Source organism: Procambarus clarkii, chromosome 16 (genome assembly GCF_040958095.1).
Source record: "Procambarus clarkii isolate CNS0578487 chromosome 16, FALCON_Pclarkii_2.0, whole genome shotgun sequence".
Taxonomy (NCBI): domain Eukaryota; kingdom Metazoa; phylum Arthropoda; class Malacostraca; order Decapoda; family Cambaridae; genus Procambarus; species Procambarus clarkii.
In genome coordinates, this window is record NC_091165.1 from 24,838,067 (window position 1) to 24,862,553 (window position 24,487).

A 24,487-nucleotide genomic window follows, 5' to 3' on the forward strand; every position below is an offset into this window, starting at 1 on the left:
AGAGAGAGGAAGAGAGAGAGAGAGGAAGAGAGAGAGAGAGAGAGGAAGAGAGAGAGAGAGAGAGAGGAAAAGAGAGAGAGAGAGGAAAAGAGAGAGAGAGAGGAAAAGAGAGAGAGAGAGGAAAAGAGAGAGAGAGAGAGAGAGAGAGAGAGAGAGAGAGAGAGAGAGAGAGAGAGAGAGAGAGAGAGAGAGAGAGAGAGAGAGAGAGAGAGAGAGAGAGAGAGAGAGAGAGAGATATATATATATATATATATATATATGTCGTACCTAGTAGCCAGAACTCACTTTTCAGCCTACTATGCAAGGCCCGATTTGCCTAATAAGCCAAGTTTTCCTGAATTAATATATTTTCTCTAATTTTTTTCTTATGAAATGATAAAGCTACCCATTTCATTATGTATGAGGTCAATTGATTTTTATTGGAGATAAAATTAAAGTAGATATATGACCGAACCTAACCAACCCTACCTAACCTAACCTAACCTATCTTTATAGGTTAGGTTAGGTTAGGTAGCCGAAAAAGTTAGGTTAGGTTCGGTTAGGTAGGTTAGGAAGTCGAAAAACAATTAATTCATGAAAACTTGGCTTATTAGGCAAATCGGGCCTTGCATAGTAGGCTGAGAAGTGAGTTCTGGCTACTAGGTACGACATATATATATATATATATATATATATATATATATATATATATATATATATATATATATATATATATATGCGCACATATCAAAATTCATCACACAAGAGACTACTCTACAAACTTGTAAAGTAAGCAGGGAGTAACTGGAATGGCGTTAAATATGGATTAAAGCACCTCCTTGATATTTACGATATACTATTCATGACATACGTTAATGACAAATTACGAAAATTATGCACATTAACGTTAGCAGATGATGCAAAATTAATTAAAAGAATCATTACATACTACGGGAAAACACATATGCGGGACGCCCTGGATAAGAATCAGTAATGGTCGGAAAAATGGCTACTAGATTTCAACTTGAATAAATGTAAAGTTATTATGGAGGGAGCAAAAGGATCCACAGAAAAGTATGAAATGAAAGGGCACATTTGCTCCCTGAAGCAGCAAAAACAAACGATCTGATAGATGATAGAACACCTAGCCTAGTATGGGGGGGGGGGAGAAGGGGTAAAATAAATAGGATATCGTCAATAAATGAGAAACTAGCAATCCATAAGAATAACATTTAGAAACCTAGGGAAGGAGACCTATGCTGAAGCAAGCCACCAAAGCATTGAACCTTATCTTAAGAAGCCTAAAAACCCAATTTATAACAAATCCTGAAGTATGAAACAAGGGTCATACCAAAACTGCGAGAATTGAACTATGAGGAAATGGAAACGAAGTAACATGATTACGATACATAAAATTATTAGTGAAATTGATAAGGCTGATAAATAAGTCATGTTCCGTATTAATACAGAATACTGATGAAGCTTAAGGCGCAGTTGGGTTAAAAGGATGTTAATATATTCGTAAGGCAAGGAAAGTGTGTAAATTGAAGAGATTCTAGATCAGGCGTTTTTAACCGGGGTTATCCATACCTCTTGAAGTTTAGACATAAAATAATGGGGATATGGGACTAAATCCCTTAACAATTAAAAACGATCATGTTCGATTAGAATTAATTATCACCGTCAGTAACTGTGCCTAGATACCATGTTTTGATTCCATAAAAACAACAGTAAACTACCTGTAGCTAGCTAGGGAATTTGTGGGTTGCAGGTTTCTATAAATAAATTATAAAATCCTTTTGAGTTTCTTTCAGCTGTTCTATTCCTAGCTATCCAAAGCTAAAGTAAAATTAACCTATTGACATCTATAGAAGTCATGTTGGAACCCAACAGGGCTGGTGGTGGTCAATTCCCACAAGTCTGGCCAAGGGAAGTATGGAAACATACTAGGTGATCCATTGGAGGTTTGTCATTGTAAAAAGGTTAAGAACCCTTGCTCTAGAGGAAGAGATAGTTTAAATTAATACAATATTAAGTTCAAAACTAGATGACAAAATATACAGGAAGATCAGAAGTAACTGCATAACATAACATACAGAGGAGGGGGGTGGTAAATGCAAATTTTTTTGATAAACTGTTCACTTTAGACAGTGAACAGCTGCGTTTGGGTACAAGTAACAGGATGAACATTCCAGCAGCTTTTCTTTCTATTGGGGGTGTTGTATACGCTGATTCAGTGGTATTTTCACTCACAGGATGAGTGGAGCTGCTAAATAAACTAGCCCTTCTAAGAAAATACATATATATAATGTGGTAACCTTACCACATATATTTTTGGCGGGAGTTCCCACCAAACACACGACGAAACTACGACGTTGTTACAATGTTGGAACAAAGCTTAACACCTAACACGAAGTAGTAACCAATATAGCAAGTTGTAACAACATTCTAATACGCAATAAAAACGTTATAACAAGATGTAACGACTTTATTACAAGTCGTAACAAGCGGAAAATAGGGACAGTTACAATGAGTAGTTTGCAGGGTTCATTCTAGACCCTGTAAGCGCATTTGTGTGCAATAATTAGGTAAGGCCACACACCATTATCTCTATTTATTTTTCAGTTCATTGATGATCTCTCTCACACCCTCACATACACACGAGCATGATAATAGCAGAACATGGGGCGCAGTTCCTGTGAGGGTTTCACCACAGCAAGCGGGAGGGGTGAAGACCAACCTGTTCTCCTAATAGCCTCGCATTGAGACGTACATACTCCCTAAAGCCAAAAAATCGTCGTACTAGAAAATGGTAGTGTCACGCGAAATTTATCTACTGGCCCGTTTTGGGTCCTCTGGTAGGTTAGGAAAGGGCACTTTAGTATGACAGTTTCTTGACGTTGGGGGAAACCTTAGCAGGACGGGCTGCTTTAGTAACAAATTAAACGGCACTAACCAAAAATATGAATAGTCCTCAATATGTTAAATGTGTAACTTTCTTAGATAAACGAATACTAAGGCTCAGTTGTTGAGCAGATAGTTATGCATCTAACATCTCCACCACTACTCAGCACGGGTATGGGGCTATAACAACGCAAACTAACCCATAGCGGAAGAGATCTTATACACCATGGAGGACAGAAAGTGATAATAAAAAATATGGAAAACCACTGCCCACCTTCCACTTTACAACATGCTGGAGTGAGAGATGGAAGAGGCGTAGAACACAACAAATGAAAGGTTAAGGTGCAGCGAACAATTAAAAACACTATAAAACACAACAGATCCAATTGATTGTTCTACAATAGACCATAGGTAAACCACAGGTAATATCTAGTTCAGGAATGAACTGCGTGTTTTTATACCTCTTTCATCACCGCCCACAAGATGATTACGAGTTAAATAACGTACGAACAAAATCAAGCTTTCCTCCCACCAGCTTTTCTTGGTTGAGCGCAATGTGTTGCTGCTGCTGCTGTTAGGATTGACGACAATCCTAATGAGTTAGAGCCAATCCCAATGAGTTAGGATTGACGACGATCCAAGGGTCGGATGTACCCTAGAGCGTAACATGAAGCCGGAACCAACGTCAACGTACACAAAAGGGACGTATGGCGTTGTCACCCCACATTTTAGCACAAAACACCACGAGGTGATAGGCTGCCCATCCAGCAGGCAGGAATTACACTCGTCTGAGAACACTGAGCATCGGCATTACACAAGTGAGCGTACTTATATTTGCAATATAACACTGTTGACCATCTTACACTGTACAGTACACCTTTATGGGGAGGCAAGGGCTGACTGGAGCACTGAGAAGAAGAGCGTTATGAGGCGCCCCCGCCTGAGTACTGGCCACGCCGCTGCCCCAACACCACCAGGGCCGCCCCATCCCGGGTCCGCCACCCCCACCTGGATGCCAGCCAGAGGCGCTATGCTCCACCCTACACTTCCGTATACACACACCCACCCAGGTTACCACGCCCCACGCACCCACCCACCCCGTGCCCGTCGTCGTCTGCCGGAAGTATGGTGGGCGGCCTGGCCTATACCTCTCCTACTCTACCACACATTATATCTACACCCTCCACTATACACCTCAGAGTATAGTGTCGGTGTACTTAGCTGTATTTGCGAGGCACTGAGGTCCAGCTCTTAGGTCCCGCCTAATCAACCCTTGATCGACTGGTGTCAAGGTCCTATTGCCCATGAGCTGTCAAATCTCCATTTAAATCTGTGACTAGCTTCTCACTTCTAAGTGAACAATATTTACGTGTACACAAGGAGATCATAAAAAGACCTTACGCCTTCATACAGCATGTTTAGTGACACTATTATTATTAAATTATCATCGTTATTTATTGTTGGAGCTGCCACAAGTCACACCTAGTCGCTCGAGGTGAAGATAAAAAAACACACAGACGCTTGTAAAATTATCGTCCATGCCTCTGGCTCACTACCGCCACCATCTATCACACAAGGCCATATTAGTTCTGGCGCCGATTTTGCTGTTTCTACCATTACCAACAACTATGTATTAATTAATACCTTTATTAAAGCTACCAATAACACTTATTTTACTATTACTATTTTAGTAATGTTTATGGATATTAATAGTGACTCCCACAGTCAGCTGAACGACTCCCATAGTCAGCTGGGCTAAGGAAAACACCGGAGCCTATCCCAGAGTCCGTTGACAAAGCTATTAACGCAATATTTACATAATTTGAATAAGCATTTCACTCTGACCACTTCTCTTCCACAGATACACCATAACCTGCCGGCAGAGTTATGGTGCATCTGTCACTGCTATCACTGGCCAGCCTCACAAACATTCAGGCAGTAAGTGTTCCCTAATATTAACCCACCTCCCCCAGTTCATTTTCTTGTGGTTGGAGGTCATACCTTTTTTATGAACCCTCCGAGGTGTACTTCACTCTAATGGCTACTAGGAAAGTGGCAGACGGAGGGGGGGAGGTAGGGAAGGGGGAGGGAAGGGGGGAGGGAGAGAGGGAGGAGAGAGGGAGGAGAGAGGGAGGAGAGAGAGGGGAGAGAGAGATAGAGACAGACAGAGACAGAGAGACAGACCCTTAGCCCCAATCTATTAAACTAATAGAACATTAAGTTTTGATAGAATAATTCATTAGGAATTATAATAAAGTATACCTACTTGGTCTTGCAGGTGATATTAGATTTTCTTTTGAGTCTAATTGGTATGCAAAAATGTAGTCTTGTCATCGGGTTCTTGAATGTACGAGTATAAAGGTATAATGTATTGATGAATACTCAATATTCTTTACTAGATAGACATTATTCAGTATGGTTAAAATACATGTTATTTTGTATACAGTCTTAAATATAAGACAATTATTCAGTCCATTAACATATCTCATCAAGGTTGAGAACAGTTGGATGTGGTCATGAAGTGAATGGGGAACTATTCACATTCAAGAGCTATTCATTCTGGACATGTAAGTTAATTATCAGAAGAAAGCCCTAAAGAGAGATTGAGTAAGAGATTGAAAAATATCTTAAGAGAAAAACCCTTACGGCTATATAGCACTCGGAAGGGATGAGAATAAGGATTTGGGATGGGACGGAGAGAAGGAATGATGCTCAACCACTTGGACGGTCGGGGATTGAACGCCGACCTGCATCTAGCGAGGCCGTCGCTCTACCGTCCTGTCCGAGTGGTTGGCATTATTCTGTACAAGTCTTCCCACGTTTCCATCTTCCTATCATTGTCGGTCTCTACCCCCCAAAACCCGTGAAGCGAAACTTGCATTAAGATAGTTCCATCAAAATCAGTTAATACTTTTCATGCTCCTAATTTTGTATTATTATAGTAAGATCGATCAATATAAAGTGGAGAGACAATTAACGTATGTAATGTAATAGAGTAATTATAAAGCTTACTTAACATTTTTCATGCTAATTGGTTTATTATTATAGTAAGATCGATCAATGGAAAGTGGAGAGAGAATTAACGTATGTAATGTAATAATTATAAAGCTTACGTAATCTGTAGATAAACCCTATTTTTTACAGGTGAGGGAACACTGACTTCCATCAGTTGTTAGACTGACTCGTATGTTTACATTTCAGATTGTAAACCAAGGGACATTGTCTATCACCACCTTCTGGATCACTCAAATATAAATTTTTCTGTCATTGCTTTGCTAAAGGATTCTGACTCTCATGTATATCCAATCTCTCTTCCAAGGATTCATTAAATATATTCTCCTGATCAATAATTGAAGCTTTGCCTGGAGGCATACCTGGAGTATGTTCTGGGAGCTCTATCAAATACTGTACTAGCCTAGGGCCAGGCTCTAGGACTGGAGATATTTAATATTTCGTCTACATTCTATTGAGGAGAAAATGTTTTAATTTTGCTAGACCCAGTCTAGACCTTTGCTAGACCTAGTCTAGGGAGCCGGTCGGCCGAGCGGACAGCACGCTGGACTTGTAATCCTGTGATCCTGGGTTCGATCCTGGGTTCGATCCCAGGCGCCGGCGAGAAACAATGGGCAGAGTTTCTTTCACCCTATACCCCTGTTACCTAGCAGTAAAATAGGTACCTGGGTGTTAGTCAGCTGTCACGGGCTGCTTCCTGGGGGTGGAGGCCTGGTCGAGGACCGGGCCGCGGGGACACTAAAAAGCCCCAAAATTATCTCAAGATAACCTCTCAAGATAACCCACACGTCAGCGTCTTCGCTATGAACCATCACCTTGACCCGGTGGGGATAACTGCTTCATAATACAGTATTCATAACAGTGTACCAGCATCCGTCTGACTCCGCCGCCTCTTCATTTGGGACAAACGTTCAATGGTAGTTAAACAAGGAACACAACACACTTTATCCAGGTATTGGCGGTATTTCTATCACGTCTGCGCCTTGTTTAAAATAATTAGGCTTGCATACCTAAGTATCGTTTTTTTTTATCCACTTGCCCTCGGCGTTCAATCCCCGACCGTCCAAGTAGTTGGGCACCATTCCTTCCCCCGTCCCATCCCAAATCCTTATCCTGACCCTTCCAAGTGCTTTATAGTCGTAATGGCTTGGCGCTTTCCCCCCTGATATTTCTATTCTATTATCCACTGCCCAAGTGATAATATTTTGAGGTTAGTATGTAACTTGGCGCAAGAGCAACGTCTTCACTAGGGAATCTTACTTTCAATAACACTGTCAGTACTGGTTTATTCTGAGGAACACGTCTCCAGTAGATAATATTGTCTCAATAAAATCTTCTGTAGATATTGTGATATTTATAAATAGCATTTACATTATATACAAGATAACAGTTCGGTTTACAAAAGCGTTTATATGTTAAGCGTCAAGGCTGTAAAGCATTTCCACCAGACCGTCATTTAGTCCACAGCCTAAATTAATTGAGGTTTAAGAGCGTCAGTTCACAATATCAGTCTCATATTTTGTACACTACAACACTGCTTATTCCTCACCAACTCCAAGACACAAGCAAGTGAAAACTCTCCACATTTCTTGCCTCTCCTTTTTCTCCACACGTGGAAAAAGGCAGTTTTAAGTTGAATCCAGTAACACCCTAATGTAATTCAGTTATTTATAGATCAAATGAAAAAAATCTCTCTTGTTTTCAAAAGTGTAATTTTTTGTATAATATAATAAAAGCTTATCTGCCAACTGCATCCCCTATCACATATGCAACCAGGTCACACTACCAATATGTCAAGTCTGGCCTCGGGCCGGGCTTGGGGAGTAGAAGATCTCCCAGAACCCCATCAACCAGGTAACCAGGTACCAATCCATTTCCATTCCGCTAGCAACACCAACAGGTTTAGTATGTATGTAAGCAGAAATTCTGTATATTCCATCATACATACACACAACATTTACCACTAGTCAGAGTTACAACCAAGGATGACAGCATCTTGTATAAAACGTGATTTCAAAATCAAATAAAAATAGCTTCGAGGAGAGTAGATAACCTCAAATATAATGTCAATGCAGTTTTGTATGGTGAAAGTCTTTCTCAGCCATTAGGCAGTTTTAACACACACACACACACACACACACACACACACACACACACACACACACACACACACACACACACACACACACACACACACACGGTGAGATACAATAGAAGAGTGAGATACCCAGCAAACCAGACAATGTTTAGATCAAGGCACTCCTGGAAATATCCTAAATTTAACCCCAAAGTTTTTACATTGGATCGTACGACCCCTCCCGAGCCTCGTATTGTGGGTCTCCACACGCGCGCGCGCACACACACACACACACACACACACACACACACACACACACACACACACACACACACACACACACACACACACACACACACACACACCCACCCACCCACCCACCCACCTTGGTGGTGATTCTTTTAGAAGCCGACGTATCTAATGTCATATCTTGCGTCCATCCTCCAAATATAATCGTACCTATCTTGAGGTTATCTTGAGATGATTTCGGGGCTTAGCGTCTCCCACGGCCCGGTCCTCGACCAAGCCTCCTTTTTGTTACACCCCCCCCCCCCGGGAAGCAGCCCGTAGCAGCTGTCTAACTCCCAGGTACCTATTTACTGCTAGGTAACAGGAGCATCAGGGTGAAAGAAACATTTTGCCCATTTGTCTCCGCCTCCACCGGGAATCGAACCCGGAACCTCAGGACTATGAATCCGAAGCACTGTGCACCCAGCTGTCAGGCGCCTATATTTATGTGTATATAATTTAACCCTATGAATATAGGTATACAGTATTTGTCAAGTTATTTATAACGTGTGGGTTTACTATACCTTGATGTTCTTATAGCTATAAACACAACAGGAAAATAGTAGATTTCTAGCACATTTACTCACACAGCTGGGACAGCAGGCTTAACAGGTGGTGTCATTCACGTAACTCACACAGCTGGGACAGCAGGTTCAACAGCTGGTAGTGGCAGTCGGGTAACTTCAGAATTTGGCTCCAAAATATGGCTCAGGCGTCGAATTTGGGATGTTTGGGATATTTTGAAAACTGCAGGGGGGGGGGTTAACTCATGGGGGTAACGGGGACAAAACTCAGTTTAGTCACTTGGGGTTTCTTCCTGTCGCCAGCTGCTCTCCACATGCTGAACATAGCGACCACAAGACAAGCTGAGCATCCTATTTACGTCCACAAATATCCTTTGTTTGAAGAACTGAAACTTGTAGATCACGTTTACACTTCTTATCCCGCCTGTACATCACAGCTGTGGCCGACACACACACTCAGCCACGCAAGTTTAATACTCTCTTGCTTCTCTTCAACACCAACCAAAAAGTTTTACTCCCTTACTGACAACAGCCTTTAGACTGGGTGGGTAGCTCACTGACAAAATTAGCCAGTTCTTCACAAACATTTTATGCCGTGGTAACAACACACGGAATATGCTTAAAAACCGTTATATTAACAACGTAATTCCTCGTTCACAATGCAGCAAAATTCTGGCATCAGCATGGAAATGAAGATCGCCATCTACCGCCCCTCTAAACGGCCGGTCTTGACACAGATAAATTTGAAAGGCTTGGTGTGTGGTATACGGGGGTGGTGGTGGTGGTGCAGCTGTGACAGCAGAGGAAGCACTGCTGGTATCAGTAGGTGAGTACTGACCAGCGCAGTTCCATCACACCCACTAAACGACACCACATACTTCCTCCCTGCCCCTCCCGACCCCCCCCCCCCCCCCCCCGCTATTGGCACCCTCACCCACATGCTGGAGACGGTGGCCGCCTGGCTACCACCACATACCGCTTCACAACACCTGCGTAATACACTCGCGAACTCCTTCATCTACTGTATTGTAGTTTGTATTGCCTCGTTACCACCCCAGCCTCGTCACCACCCCAGCCTCGCCACCACCCCAGCCTCGCCACCACCCCAGCCTCGCCACCACCCCAGCCTCGCCACCACCCCAGCCTCGCCACCACCCCAGCCTCGCCACTACCCCAGCCTCGCCACCACCCCAGCCTCGCCACCACCCCAGCCTCGCCACCACCCCAGCCTCGCCACCACCCCAGCCTCGCCACCACCCCAGCCTCGCCACCACCCCAGCCTCGTCACCACCCCAGCCTCGTCACCACCCCAGCCTCGCCACCACCCCAGCCTCGCCACCACCCCAGCCTCGCCACCACCCCAGCCTCGTTACCACCCCAGCCTCGCCCCCTCCCCAGCCTCACCAATCCTGGCAATAAACGTCAGTAACCTACACCAAACACACACACACACTGAACAAAAATCAGGCAACCTTTACAAAACAACAACTTTTAACTACGGATAAATATAGGCTACACACTGCACGATAAAAAGAGGCGGCAAACCTCCAAGACCGCAGAGCGTCGCACACCATCACCTCATCACGATCACAAACTCATACTGCACAGGTAACCGCCGGAAAAAGCAATACAATACACGCTGTATTTCACGATCTACGTTCAGTCTTCTCGTAAGACAAGAAGTGAGCCAAGGAACCATCACGGAGAAAAACACACACACACACACATTAAGCCTGTAAACTAGGATAAGCATAAGACACACAAATTAGCAAGACCCGAACTGGGTTCACACAGTGGGCGGCCATGTTGAACGACCCTCCAGCGGGCGGCATGTAAACACAGTCAGCAGTGATCTGCAATGAAGGGGTAATTGAGGGATTTATTGTGGAAGGGAGGATTTAATAGGGGGATTTATTGGGGGGGGGGACTTGGCAGATGGGCTGTGAGAAGCGACCTTCTTGTAGGTGGCGCCATGGGTTCAAGAATGTCAGGAGACGGGTGTCATTTGGATATCAGTGGCTCCAGGTGTCACTAGTTTAAGGAATCATGACTTGTCAATGATTTAGAACTTTAAGTTGCCTTGAGGTGTCACGAACCGGGGTGCCACGAAGCTGTCAGTGGGGTGCTACGGGCTAACAGTGTCATGAATATAGGGCGTCATAGGTGTTGAGGTGTTATAGGGGTGTAACGGGGGGTGAGGTGTTATGGGGAGTGTAACGGGGTTTGGGGATGTTATGGAGTGTTACGGGGGTTGAGGTGCCATGGAGGGTGTTACGGGGTTTGGGGTTTTAAGGGGGGTTTAAGCTACCATTGGGATGTATTCCAATGGTAGCTTAAGAAGATAGATTTGGTGGCAAAGATTTGGTATGATGGGAGAGGGCTGGGTATGGTGAGGGGGATTGGTGGGTATGGTGGGGGGTAGGTGGGGGTATGATGGGGGGTATGATGGGGGTATGGTGGGGGGGGGGTATGGTGGGGGGGTATGGTGGATGGTATGGAGGGGGGGTATGGTGGGTGGTATGGAGGGGGGGAATGGTGGGGGATATGGTGGGGGATGGTTGGGTATAGTGGGGGATGGTTGGGTATAGTGGGTAGGGAATGGTTGGGTATGGTATGGTCCCCATTGCCTCAGTCAATGGAGCCTGAGGCAAGATGGGAGGCAGCAGAGGTCCGCGTCACACCACCACTGGCGAAGGAGCAGGTCGGTGAGGACGTGTCCAGTACCTTGCTCAGGTCAGCCGACGTGTCGTCGGAGATGCTGAAGACGTCCGTCGTGGGCGGTATGTCGTCATCGGTGTCCAGCTCGTCGAATGAGTCGCTGCTTGACGACTCCAAATCATCGTCTTCTTCATGTTCGGCGATGGGCGCCGCCTTCTTGCTGGTGCTGCTGCCGATGCGAGTTAAGGCTTCGAAGTGTTTCTCAGCCTTGACGGCGATGGCGGCGGCGGAGGTGGACCGCTGGGCACGGTAGGAAAGGCTCATAGATGGGTCCGGAGAGTCATCTAGCCCTCTTCCAGGCGTTGCAGACTTGCCTCGCCTTTTTGCCAAGCTGTTTGCGGAGCGGGACTCCACGACAGCACTGTACCGATCTAACATGTGATCCGTTTTTTTGAGAAACTTATCTATCTGGCGGGTGAGGTTGGATGACTGAGCCTCAGGGACGGTGTACGCGGCCCGCGCCTCCACGTGGTTGTGCACATGGGTTTCCTTCCCCATTCTGAAGGTAAACCCGGCATTGAACACCACCGGATCGGAGTTGATGACGTCATCCTGAGGGCGATGACGGGGTACGGGAGGCGAGAGTCGTCGATCTCGCTCGGAGGTCGAGTAGTCGAAGCTGTTGTGACTGTACAGCGAAGGGGACGGTGAGCGCGCATATCTCCCTATGGTCGTAGGCCCGCGCACCACTCCACCGGGGACGTAGCTCTGGTGCCCGCGCGACCCGTCCACACTGTAGGGAAACCGCGGCGGAGGGCTGAGGACGGAGTGGGTGCCTGGGGTGAAGCCCGACCAGGGCGCAGTGAGGCTGGGAAATATGGGATGGTTAGGATTACCGCGGTTGTTCATGGCTGGGAGTGTAGTTCTCAGGTCCTCATGACACTCATTGTGTAGAGCTGCGCCCTGTGTGACGATCCTTCCCTCACGCACCCCACCACCACACTGCCAAGCGACCACCACACCTCACTAAACTTAGCATGCCTCGCGCCGCCCTCTGCCTTTCTCGCTGACATCGCCAGGTCTCTCTGCCCGCACAAACACCAGTCATTGTCATACACCAAACACCCGCCACTGTCACACACACACACCGTGTCACCACACCAAACACCCGCCACTGTCACACACACATCGTGTCACCACGTCAAACACCAGCCACTGTTACAACACCACCTGGTTGATACCTGCTTGATGGGGTTCTGGGAGTTCTTCTACTCCCCAAGCCCTGTCCGAGGCCAAGCTTGACTCGTGAGAGTTTGGTCCACCAGGCTGTTGCTTGGAGCGGCCCGCAGGCCCACATACCCACCACAACCCGGTTGGTCCGGAACTTCTTTTAGAAAACAGTCAGTTTTCTTTTGAAGATGTCCACCAAACACCAGCCACTGTCACTCCCTGCGTCACCACATCAAACACAAGCCAGCACTTAACACTTTACATCACTCACCCATCTACTGTCACAATGATTTCAAGTAACCACTGCTGCCTGGATTAATTCTCCCTCACAGTGGGTGTTCAGGGTTAATAGTAAATGGAAGTACAGTAGTGAATTTTGAGGAATAAATGGTAGTTGTGGGGTCTCAGAGCTAAAGGGTAGTAGTGGGTACCAGGTGCATACGAAGATTATTATATTACTATCTTGTAAAATTACAACATGAATCGCCATTCTTACTAAAATATGCTTTGTTTAGCGTCATTATAAACGTGTTAAATGTGTGTTTGATTAAAATGTTATTCACTGTAGCCAACAATATTCAACATTGTTCAACCAATAATTTATTATTTAATAATATATTCATCTGTATCTGTCTTGCATATTATTTAGCGTAGCATACGTAACCCCCTACTGTATTCCTGTCTTAGTAACCCAATCTAGATGTGTTGGAAAACGAGTTTAGCAGGCACGGCTCTCAACCCCTCTCCCCCACAATGTACTTAAGGGTTTATGAAACCGTTCCGATGCCAAGTAGAAATATGATTATGATTCTGAAGTGTTGAAAAGGGAAGCAGAGCGCGAAGAGGCCGACATCCCTCCATTCTGTCCTATGCCAGCCACTTCCCAACAACCTTGGCACAGCCGCACTAGACCTTGACTCCTCAGGGAAAGACCAGAATAAGTGCCATTAGTCGCTTTGTTTGTACACTCAACTTATTACTGTTCAGCCATTGGTCGGAATGATGAAAGTGTTACGTGCGATCAGCTCCCTCGGGACTAGGGAGAGGAAGGGAGAGGAAGGGGGCGGGCGGGGGAGAGGCGACAGGTCTCATGCACGTCACTAGTATAGCGCCAAACACACGCAAGACCCCTGATTTTTGTTTTTTTTACCCGCACCGGACTACAGGCCACCACCACCACCGTGGGGGACTCCTGCCAAAATCAAGGTAGGGAATGTATTACCCACACCACCTCAAAGCCGAAACCGTAGTCTCAGTGACCCTCACCACAGTGATGGCTCTGCACCTCGTCAACCCACCCTATACAGCACCAACAGCTTCCTACTCACTAACCTGTCTCATTAGGCACAGTGACAAATACTGCTATCACAATTCAGACGAAAATATTCGCTATCAAACTGTCCCTTAAACATACACTTGATAACCATCATAATAATAATGCAATAACATTGAACATCTATTGACTCCTTAAGATATCCTAGGCCCTTCAAGACAATGTAAACTAAACCACCACAGTCCTCCTCCTCCTCCTAAACCTTCAGTTACATGCAAGTTAGAATTAACTGGGTCCCCAGCTATGAAGGGCTCAATGGAAACGACAATTTTGCGCACAAACCAGCCTGACAGGGAATATCTGTCTCAGATATTTAGATATTTAAATAGTGTATACTGTACACATCAGGTAGGGAATAGCCAAAATGCTTCACGTAACAGTGGCTTCATAGATTGTGTAACTCCTGTCCCTACAACTTGTACATTACTCTTCATGCTCTTTGTATACACATTCTCTTGAAGAAATATTGAATGGAATTAATATTACAAAATGTGAAAACGTTTGGGGATCAACAGTTAATTTGGTGTACGCTTTACCAATAGTTGCTATAAGCAATGTCAGGTTAGGATAACAGGTTGGAATACTGGAGCCAGATTCACGAAAACACTTATGCAAGCACTTATGAACGTGTACATCTTTCGTCAATCTTTGACGGCTTTGGTTACATTTATTAAACAGTTTACAAGCATGAAAACTTGCCAATCAACTGTTGTTATTGTTATAAACAGCCTCCTGGTGCTTCGGAGCTCATTAACTGTTTAATAATGGTAAACAAAGCCGCCAAAGATTGAGAAAAGATGTACAGGTTCGTAAGTGCTTTCGTGAATCTGGCCCCTGGACACTTGGAGAATTACAGTGTGTCTTGCTTAGCAAGTCCTGGGTTCCCCTACTGCACACCCACAACACTGGCTTTACTGAACATTCTTAGAAATCAAGTTGCGTCCCTACCTATAAACGTAACACCGAATACCAGCCAGCCTACTGTGGTGACATCTTTGGGAATGGTGCCAAGGCCCATGGTGATTACTTGGAAATGGTAACAATGCCCATGGTGATTACTTGGGAATGGTAACAATGCCCATGGTGATTACTTGGGAATGGTAACAATGCCCATGGTGATTACTTGGGAATGATAACAACGCCCATGGTGATTACTTGGGAATGATAACAACGCCCATGGTGATTACTTGGGAATGGTACCAAGGCCCATGGTGATTACTTGGGAATGGTACCAACACCCATGGTGATTACTTGGGAATGGTAACAATGCCCATGGTGATTACTTGGGAATGATAACAACGCCCATGGTGATTACTTGGGAATGATAACAACGCCCATGGTGATTACTTGGGAATGGTACCAACGCCCATGGTGATTACTTGGGAATGGCACCAACGCCCATGGCGATCACAACAAAAACGCAACACTGAAATGGCAACACTTAGTCTACCTGGCAAAAGTTCACAATAATAACATTTGGTGGCATTCTACTGTGGCAACACTCAACGCCGACAAATTGTTATTGTGTATTCATAGGTTCTGAAAACGGGAAAATATGGGTGGAAACCCCACGCGGGAATTAGAGCGCCAACCACTACAAAATCGTTAATAAGACTCAATCCACGCGACTTATATATATATATATATATATATATATATATATATATATATATATATATATATATATATATATATATATATATATATATATATATATATATATATATATATACATACATACATACATACATACATACATACATCAGTTACAGCCCCGTTCCCGTGCCAGATAAGTCCACCACGGGCTCACCATAGCCCCGTGCTACTTGGAACTTTTTGCTCCGTGCAGCTGAATCTAAGACAACAACAGTGACTTAACTTACCGGCAGTCGTGGTGGTGGCGCCACCGTCAACCTTCATCACTTGCCCCTCCACTCCGTGCTGCACTTGCAAGTGTAAGTCGTTCTAAAAATGAGTACCTGTTCTCACACACACACACACACACACACACACACACACACACAATGCCCAAATACAGAGCAGCATATAAATAATACGGAAATGGCTTGATGGGTACCTGTCCTCTGAGTCAAAGAGCAGTTTAGTATACAAAAAAAGATGAGTATTCAAAGAAAGAGAGAGAGAGAGAGAGAGAGAGAGAGAGAGAGAGAGAGAGAGAGAGAGAGAGAGAGAGAGAGAGAGAGAGAGAGAGAGAGAGAGAGAGAGAGAGAGAGACAGAGAGAGACAGAGAGAGACAGAGAGAGACAGAGAGAGACAGAGAGAGACAGAGAGAGACAGAGAGAGACAGAGAGAGACAGAGAGAGACAGAGAGAGACAGAGAGAGACAGAGAGAGACAGTAACTGAAGAAAGTGGACAGCATCAGTAAAAATAGAAATGAACCGGGGGGAGGGGTGTGAAGCCGGGGGAAGACTAAAGAGAACAGGTCTGGGCGTGACCACCAGGTGGCCTAACCTCCTCCCACAAGGGATAACATCACACCACTATGACATCAGGAGGAGCTCTCTGGGGCCGGCGAGGTCATATCCAATTAAACATTAGGCGGGCCTGGTGGGGGCGGCACTATAGTGTGGGTCCTGGTTGGCCCTCTACCTCTGCCCGTCTCCACTGCTGATGTGGGACGCTACTGTCTCTGCTTCGCCCGTTTTTTTCCTCCAGTGTTTAAACTATGCTGCCCGAACAACGTTTATGCCCTGCACCAATGTTTTCTTATTGATTTTAGGCACACTGTTGATAGATTTGAGGGGGACGCCCCCTTGTTGACATCTTGTAACTTGACAAAAAAATAAAACACTTGGTCTCATATCCATATAAAAATTAATCAATAAAAACAAGCGAGGATGAACTGACCCGGGATTCGAGCTTCTCGTTCTCGTGCTTCAGGTAACTGCGCTCCTTCTCCACTTTGTCCAGGCGTGACCGAACCGTCTCAAGCTCATCCTGAAAGATTAATACACGCCTTTAATTACTGACCCTAATGCATGGTACATCACGGCCCCTGCCATGAGGCTCCGCAATGCAGCACCAGTCTAAAGTGTAAATGCGGTTGCAAAAAATGTTTAAAAATGTCTAATGCAGCAGCAGCAACACGAGGTAATATTACTCCATCTGAAGATAAGATGTTAACCCTTGCACTGCTCACCTATTTTCGGCAAAAACGTCTTGGTGCAATTGACAAGGACATATTTTTGTTATTTTTACAAATGTTCAGGTAAATTTAATGTCAAAATGTTTCCAAGTCAAATATTTCCATTTCAAAACACAAATAGTAATGAAAACATTAAAAAACATTAAAATATAGCCAAATTAAAAAACAAAAAGCACAACTCTCTGAGCGCCTAAAGGCGCTTTGCGCAGTGCAGTGGTTAAGCTAACAGCACCATCTGTGTGAAGAAGGACGCATTACACATGCAAGGAATACGACTCAACACGTGTATGAAGTCTGTATCCAACAATTTCAAAAACCAAATTGGAATAGATTCAATAATTAGAGGATGCTCAAAATACTGCAGGTCTTCCAATAAGGCATCTTGTCTCCCTACCTGCCCACCCCAACCCTCACTCACAGCACGGGAAGCAACCCATGCCACCACCATCACTGCATGTTGCTACACTCCTGGCGAGTTAATAGAGCAATGAGAGGCTTGCGAGTGAAGCCTTGGTTTGACACCCCCTAAACAAAAATCCAACTTCCTAACGTAACTAGAAACGAATCCAAGCAACCTACCTATCAAATCCGATGCATAGAAAACAAACACACACACACACACACACACACACACACACACACACACACACACACACACACACACACACACACACACACACACGAGACACTGGCATTTTCAGTGTCATAGTGAACAATGCAAATGGAAAGTGCTAAATAGTGAAGTGCCGGAGGGAGGTACGGGGACAGGGGGAAGATAGGGATGGGAGAGAAGGGGAGGGAAAGAGGGAGGGAGGGAAGGAGGGGGCGGGAGGGAGGGAAAGAGGGAGGGAGGGAAGGAGGGGGGCGGGAGGGAGGGAAAGAGGGAGGGAAGGAAGGGGATGGAGGGAGGGAAGGAAGGGGAGGGAGGGAAGGAGGAGGAGGGAGGGAGGGAGGGAAGGAGGAGGAGGGAGGGAGAGAAGGGGAGGGAAAGAGGGAGGGAAAGAGGGAGGGGGGAGTGAGATGGAGGGGGGATTGAAAGAGGGAGGGAGGAGGGAAGGATTTGGGAAAGGGGAGGGGGGGGGAGAAGGCCAGTAGGGGGAGGCACACAGTGACACAAAAATTAGGAAATTTGGGTAAAATAAATGAAACAATAACAAGAACATAAATAATAACTATAGCAGTAGTGCTTAGCGTAGCTGGTTCACAACCGACAGGAAAAACCGTTCTTTCCCCTGTTGCATCTATCCTCATAGCAGTAGACAGGTATGTCGGTAACTGCCTTAGGAAAAACCACGAAAAATCTACCAGATTTCCTGTCCCTGATAATGGGAAACATTGATAAGAGATATGCGTTTAGTGTACATGTCTAAAGAAAATGGACGCCCGATGATGTTACAGAAAACGTACTTCAGCCCCAAGTGAGGTACTGCAGCAGTAACTTACGAAACGGTAAACTGAGACATTCCTTATTACTAATATCTGTTAAAAGTCAAAGAAAAGATGTTAAACCAGTGATAAGCGCAACACATGGAAACAACACCCGTGTATTCTGTAGTCTATGGTGTAAATGACCACCTAAATGTACTAAATGTGAAATAAACAGTAAATGGATGAAGGTGTATGGGATCACGTCATTGGCAGAGTGGAGGAGAACTCTGGCACAGGTGTTGGCTTAAGGCTGTGTGAGCGAGAACTCCGGTAACGTCCTGCGAGAAAACAGAAATGGTAGTGGCACAGTGACTGACCCCGGTTGGGCAGGAGAGGACGAGGGACTCGTGGATGCACGACAGGTTACGGTGCAGGGACAGGGGCCCCCACACCCGCCACTCGCTCCGTCTCCACCCGGACCGTCCACCGCACCGTCAAGAGGGCTCTCTGCGGCACCCCCTCCATCAACCCGCCACGGTACACGTCCCCAACAGCAGGCGGGAACCAGACAGTGGCCACCAGTCGACAGTGGAGGCTAACGGTGCAGAACGTAGAGGATGAAGCAACTGCAGCCGCTGCAGAGGGCACTGCTCTGACGTGTCAACACAGCGACACCTGAAGGCACCGTCACCACTTGGCGTGTCACTGTCACCGGCACTTGAGAAGACCAGGCGCCACACCGGAGGTACACACACACACACACACACACTGGTCCATGTCTGGCCAATTGGCCAATTAGAACATGCCACGTGACCACCTACGTTCAGTCTTGATAGTCCAAGTCTAGGTGTGACGGTCCCCACGGGTCGTACCCGTCGCTAGGTCAGGGAGTGCCGCGGTCTTTACTGTACAAGCTGAGAACAACACAAAACCACCACATATAGTTCAAACTTTTTCTTTATTTCTTTTAATAAGTACAAAAATCTGATAATCTTGTTGAAATAAACGATTACTTAAGTGTTTTCTTAAATTACACACGTTCGCAATGCTCACGATGAAACCAGGATCAGTAATCTTCAAGCACTTTGACGCTTCAATTCAAATCTGAAACATCAGGTTGTACACACAGGTGGGACCAAAGAGCCGAAGCTCAACACCCTCGCAAGCACAATTAGGTGAGTACTGGCGTTTCTCACCTACAATTCAGCTCAATACTCATTTCTTTTTATCGCTCTTAGTGATAAAAGTATACAGATACCAGTGCTGAGGGAACTGGTATCAGTATTATTTAAAAATTCTCCGAGAGTTTTAAGTCAAGGAATGTGTGAGGGCTGCGCTGTTCACCGCTCCAGGGCAGGAAAGTGTCGTGGCAGCGACGTGGGTGTGACACTGATGGTGTCCTGGAGTGACTGACTATACCGTTGCCTGTGACACAGATTACCAGCTCGTGGTGGCCAATGATGGGGTCCATCAACTGGTTGTTAAATCATGGCAGTGGTGATGGGTGCAGGAACTATAATGCAGGTGAGACTGGTGGCAGTTATTTTTGTGACGCTGCGATGCCGTAGTAAAAATTGCATTACTTCACAAGAAAGTAATTCTAATTTTGTGTTGTAGGAGGGTGACCCGACCCCATATAAGACTTGTGCTATAATCAGTCTGTCGTGCAAGAAGCAACAAGCCCTCCAGCGACTGAGGATGGAATGTGCAAAACATGAATTTTTGCACCCACAAAAGTCCACGTTTCTGTACTAATCATTTTCCGGAGGACCTGAGTAAAAAGACAACGAAACCTAATCTAAGCCTCGTATACGTACCAAACCAGGCCTAAGCTTCCGTATGTTAGGCCAATGTTGCTATTTTATGTTTTGGACAGGTTAGGTTTATGGGTAGTCTATTTCAGTCTTGTACTATAAAATTCCAATAGTACAAAATGTGATTTGTTCTTGTACAACAGTTCATATGTTTAATTGGTCACCATGGGAGGAGCCAGGAGGCGTGGCCACCATGGGAGGAGCCAGGAGGCGTGGCCACCACGGGAGGAGTCAGAGGGTGGAGGAGCCTGGTGTCTTCACCCTCGACGCCATCAAAGTGCCGCAGGAGCCGTCATAACATCTCTCAAACGATGACTTCCCCAGCATCGTTGTTTATCTTCCACCACCTTCCACACCAGCCAGGCACACTACCTCCACCAGCTCTTCTCACCCCCTTTCACCATCCCTCCATCCTCCCTATCACCTTCCCTCCCAACCCATTTCACATGGCATAGTCCTCACCTGCATTATGACTCCACAGTCTTTCCCTCATCTCTGATAACCTACCAAGAGGGAAGAAAGCGTGAAGAAACTGCAGATGTCAACATCTCAGTAAACTAAAAAGAACTATAAAATGAGGACGGAAACGCTGTGAAAGTACAATGACCACTGATTCCTGTGAGAGTACAATGACCACTGATTCCTGTGAGGGTACAATGACCACTGATTCCTGTGAGAGTACAATGACCACTGATTCCTGTGAGAGTACAATGAACACTGATTCCTGTGAGAGTACAATGACCACTGATTCCTGTGAGAGTACAATGACCACTGTAACATCTCCATTTCCTGCCTGATACAGAGATGCTACCGGGTACAGGGCACCCATCTTCAGTATTGAAACCACCATGGAGGAGGTGGGAAGAATCTGTCCTTGTGCTTGAGACACTGGAGTTAACATGGCATGAGAATTAACAGTGTAAATGTTGTGGACGAGCACATGGACATTTCCTCAACTATCTATGGGATCACCTTCAAAATAAGACAGTATCGCTGGTAGATATAATCAACGCTTTGTTTCATAAAGATCATTGAACTATAATAGCACTAATTCCTGCTACATATACACAAAAATTAATTAATTAACCATCGGTGGCACAAAAATTGGCCGCTGTACTCCCGAAGTACCGAGGGAAAAATCCTATTTTCATCGTACTCCAACCCACACTGTCCCTGCACACAGTACCTCCACACAGTACCTCCACACAGTACCTCCACACAGTACCTCCTACACCACACGTCATGCCTTCCTCACCTTCTCCTCTCCTCATAACTCCATCACCACCTCACCGTTTCCACCTCGTTCCTCACTGTAGCAGCACCATCACCAATAGCAGGCAGTCAGAAGCCTCCACCACACTATCACACCTCAGAAATCCCGGTATCATCACACCTTGATAACCTCACACTCCAGGTGATCAAGGAGGTACGATACTGGGAACCTCCAGTTCCCTGTATCTTAAAATGTACTTGGAATGATAACATCACTTTATGCTACCCATGTCAGCATATGATGACCGTAAAAGACATGTGGTTTAATCTTATTTCGTCGTTTATTTTCCGTCACCACTAAAAACTCGCGCAACTGTTTTCCCACAAAACGATCACAGCGAACTATAACTTAATATGGCGGTCACAGGCGCGTTCCACTACTCCAAGAGATGCGGCGGGCAGTATACTCTGGGCTGGCTTCTGCCGCGGACTGTTTGTTGTGGTTGAAGCAGGAGCCGGGGTGCGGCCCAGATGCTGGGATGGCTTATTATTATTATTAACATCTTTATTGACAAAATTAATTACAATTTTGCCTAATCTGAGAATTTTGATAGTCTTATTAAATTGAGGTTAATGCTAGTATTCACTGTCACGCAGGACAGAGGGTCATACATAAGACAATAGGTCTAAACTGTAGGCTGAAGCACATATATATCATGGTTACAATCAATGTTTTAATGTGTGAATATGTGACAACAACTTTCTATTGTGCACTGCCACACAAGGGCAGGGATGGGTTCATAAGTGATGCAGCTTAGAGTATAAATAGAAATTGTTCTTCATTCTTTAAAATGGACAAGCAAATTTTGGGTAAATTGTTAGGATGTCGTCCAGAACACCTGAGTCAATAAAATAGTTACACAGTTGGTGGTACAATAGGCCAGGAGGTCTAAAGTCCTTTACGGTTTCACATTCATCAATATAGTGTTCTAGTGAGTGCATTAAAGGTTTATCACAGAGTTTACAATCTGAATATTCTGGTAGTGGCTCAGCCTCACTAACCTGCCAGATGTGTCTATAGCCAAGGCGAATTCGCGCAATTACTACATCACATTGCCTGGTCCGGTTACTGTGCTGACCATACAAATACCTATTATTACAGAACTTGTCATAACTTTTAATACTGCAGCTTTCAGGTCTCTGTGCATTTCTTAGTTCTTCTAAATCTGAATTAATTTCTTTAATTTGTATGTTTCTAATAACTGCATTAGATAGTCCAAAGTCATAATCAATGTTTTCTTTCCTGCAAGCCTCATTGGCCAATTGATCTACAAAGTCATGTTTTTCAACTCCAACATGGGATGGGATCCACACAAATTTTATACAAGAATTATTATCATTGGCAAAAACTCTACTAAAAGTGAAGGTTACCATGCACACCAGCGTTGACGTGTGGGGGCACCAGCGGTAGCCCTCATGGGGTAGTGACGCATGTTGTTTCTTCCCAAGTTTCCTTTATTCACCGGCAACGTACCGTCGGGTTTTAAAGCACTCTACTGATTGATTAGACATTGGCAAATACTCTGAATTGTTAAGTTTCGACGCGAAAATTGGAAGTCCGCTCTCCACCAGATCATTCATCTCGGTCTCCGACAAGGAACACTTCCTAAGCGCGTCCTGGTGGCCAACCGTTCTCCAGTAAGGCCCAGACAAGTTCCCGGTGAGCCATATACCTGGTTGATACCTGCTTGATGGGGTTCTTGGAGTTCTTCTACTCTTCAAGCCCGGCTCGAGGCCAGGCTTGACTTGTGAGAGCTGGGTCCAAACAGGCTGTTGCTTGGAACGGCCCAGAAGCCGAAATATCCTCCACAGCCCGGTGTTAAGTCCTATCTGCTGATTCACAACCCCAGGGAAGTCGTTGGTGTGTCCCTGGTGAGTCGAGCTCTCCGTGAACTCATGGTGAGCCCATGGTGAGCCATGGTGAGCCTCTAGTGACACCCATGGTGACGCCCCGTGCCGGTCGCTGGAGTAGCAGGTGTAGGAGACGACCCCCGTCATCTCCATCGCCACTTGTGTAATCTTCGCTCACCTGCCCTCCCCACTCTCACCATCCTCTCGTTATCAACTCACCCCATGTCATTTTGCCACACTCTCTCCTGTCCCCATTACCCTTATTCTTCACCCTTACCACTATTCTTCCGTCTGTACCCTTATTCCATTTTTGCCTTGTTCATCGTGTCACAACCGCTTGCCTCGTAATAACCATTCTAGTGGAGTAACTTAGAGCTACAGCAAAGGGAGCTGAAACTTGTGCTTCGTAAATGATAAAGAACACACAACTGGCTGTGTCGCCTCCTTGTAGTTAGGACACGGAGCGGTGCAAGGAAGAGTGCAAGGATCGACAGGAGCAGTGAAAGGAGCAACACAAGGAAAGCATGTACACTGAAGTACAAATTACCTTCATCCACAGTGACACTCCTTCCCTCAGAAAGTGTTGGAGGCTACAGAGTGGTGGGTGTTGTAGAGGTACATAATGGGTGTTGTAGAGGTACATAATGGGTGTTGTAGAGGTACATAATGGGTGTTGTAGTGGTACATAATGGGTGTTGTAGAGGTGCATAATGGGTGTTGTAAGGGTGAAGAATAAGGGTAATGGGTGCAGGAGAGTGTGGCAAAATGACATGGGGTGAGTTGATAACGAGAGGATGGTGAGAGTGGGGAGGGCAGGTGAGCGGACATAGCCCGTGCTACTTGCCCCGCTCCTGTGCCAGGTAAGTTACGGGCTCACCATAGCCCGTGCTACTTGGAACTTGTTCCGAGTAGCTGAATCTATAACAACAGGTGAGCGGAGATTACACAAGTGACGATGGAGATGACGGGGGTCGTCTCCTTCACCTGCTACTCCAGCAGCCGGCACGGGG

The 24,487-nt window shown here is 45.6% G+C and overlaps 1 protein-coding gene across 12 annotated transcripts in view; it reads right to left on the minus strand.

Annotated features, from left to right (window-relative positions):
• Positions 1-24,487, minus strand: part of Mhcl (Myosin heavy chain-like) — a 402,915-nt gene that overhangs the window by 93,314 nt on the left and 285,114 nt on the right. For 4 of the 12 annotated variants that reach the window (XM_045745416.2, XM_069325323.1, XM_069325324.1 and 1 more), the window contains one exon: positions 16,875-16,964. In XM_045745416.2, coding sequence (XP_045601372.2) covers positions 16,875-16,964 — 90 coding nt within the window. Of the gene's footprint in view, positions 1-3,760; positions 3,887-9,064; positions 9,604-11,508; positions 12,463-16,874; positions 16,965-24,487 lie in introns of those variants that run through there. The other 8 variants (XM_045745405.2, XM_069325320.1, XM_045745401.2 and 5 more) reach the window with 5 other exon arrangements.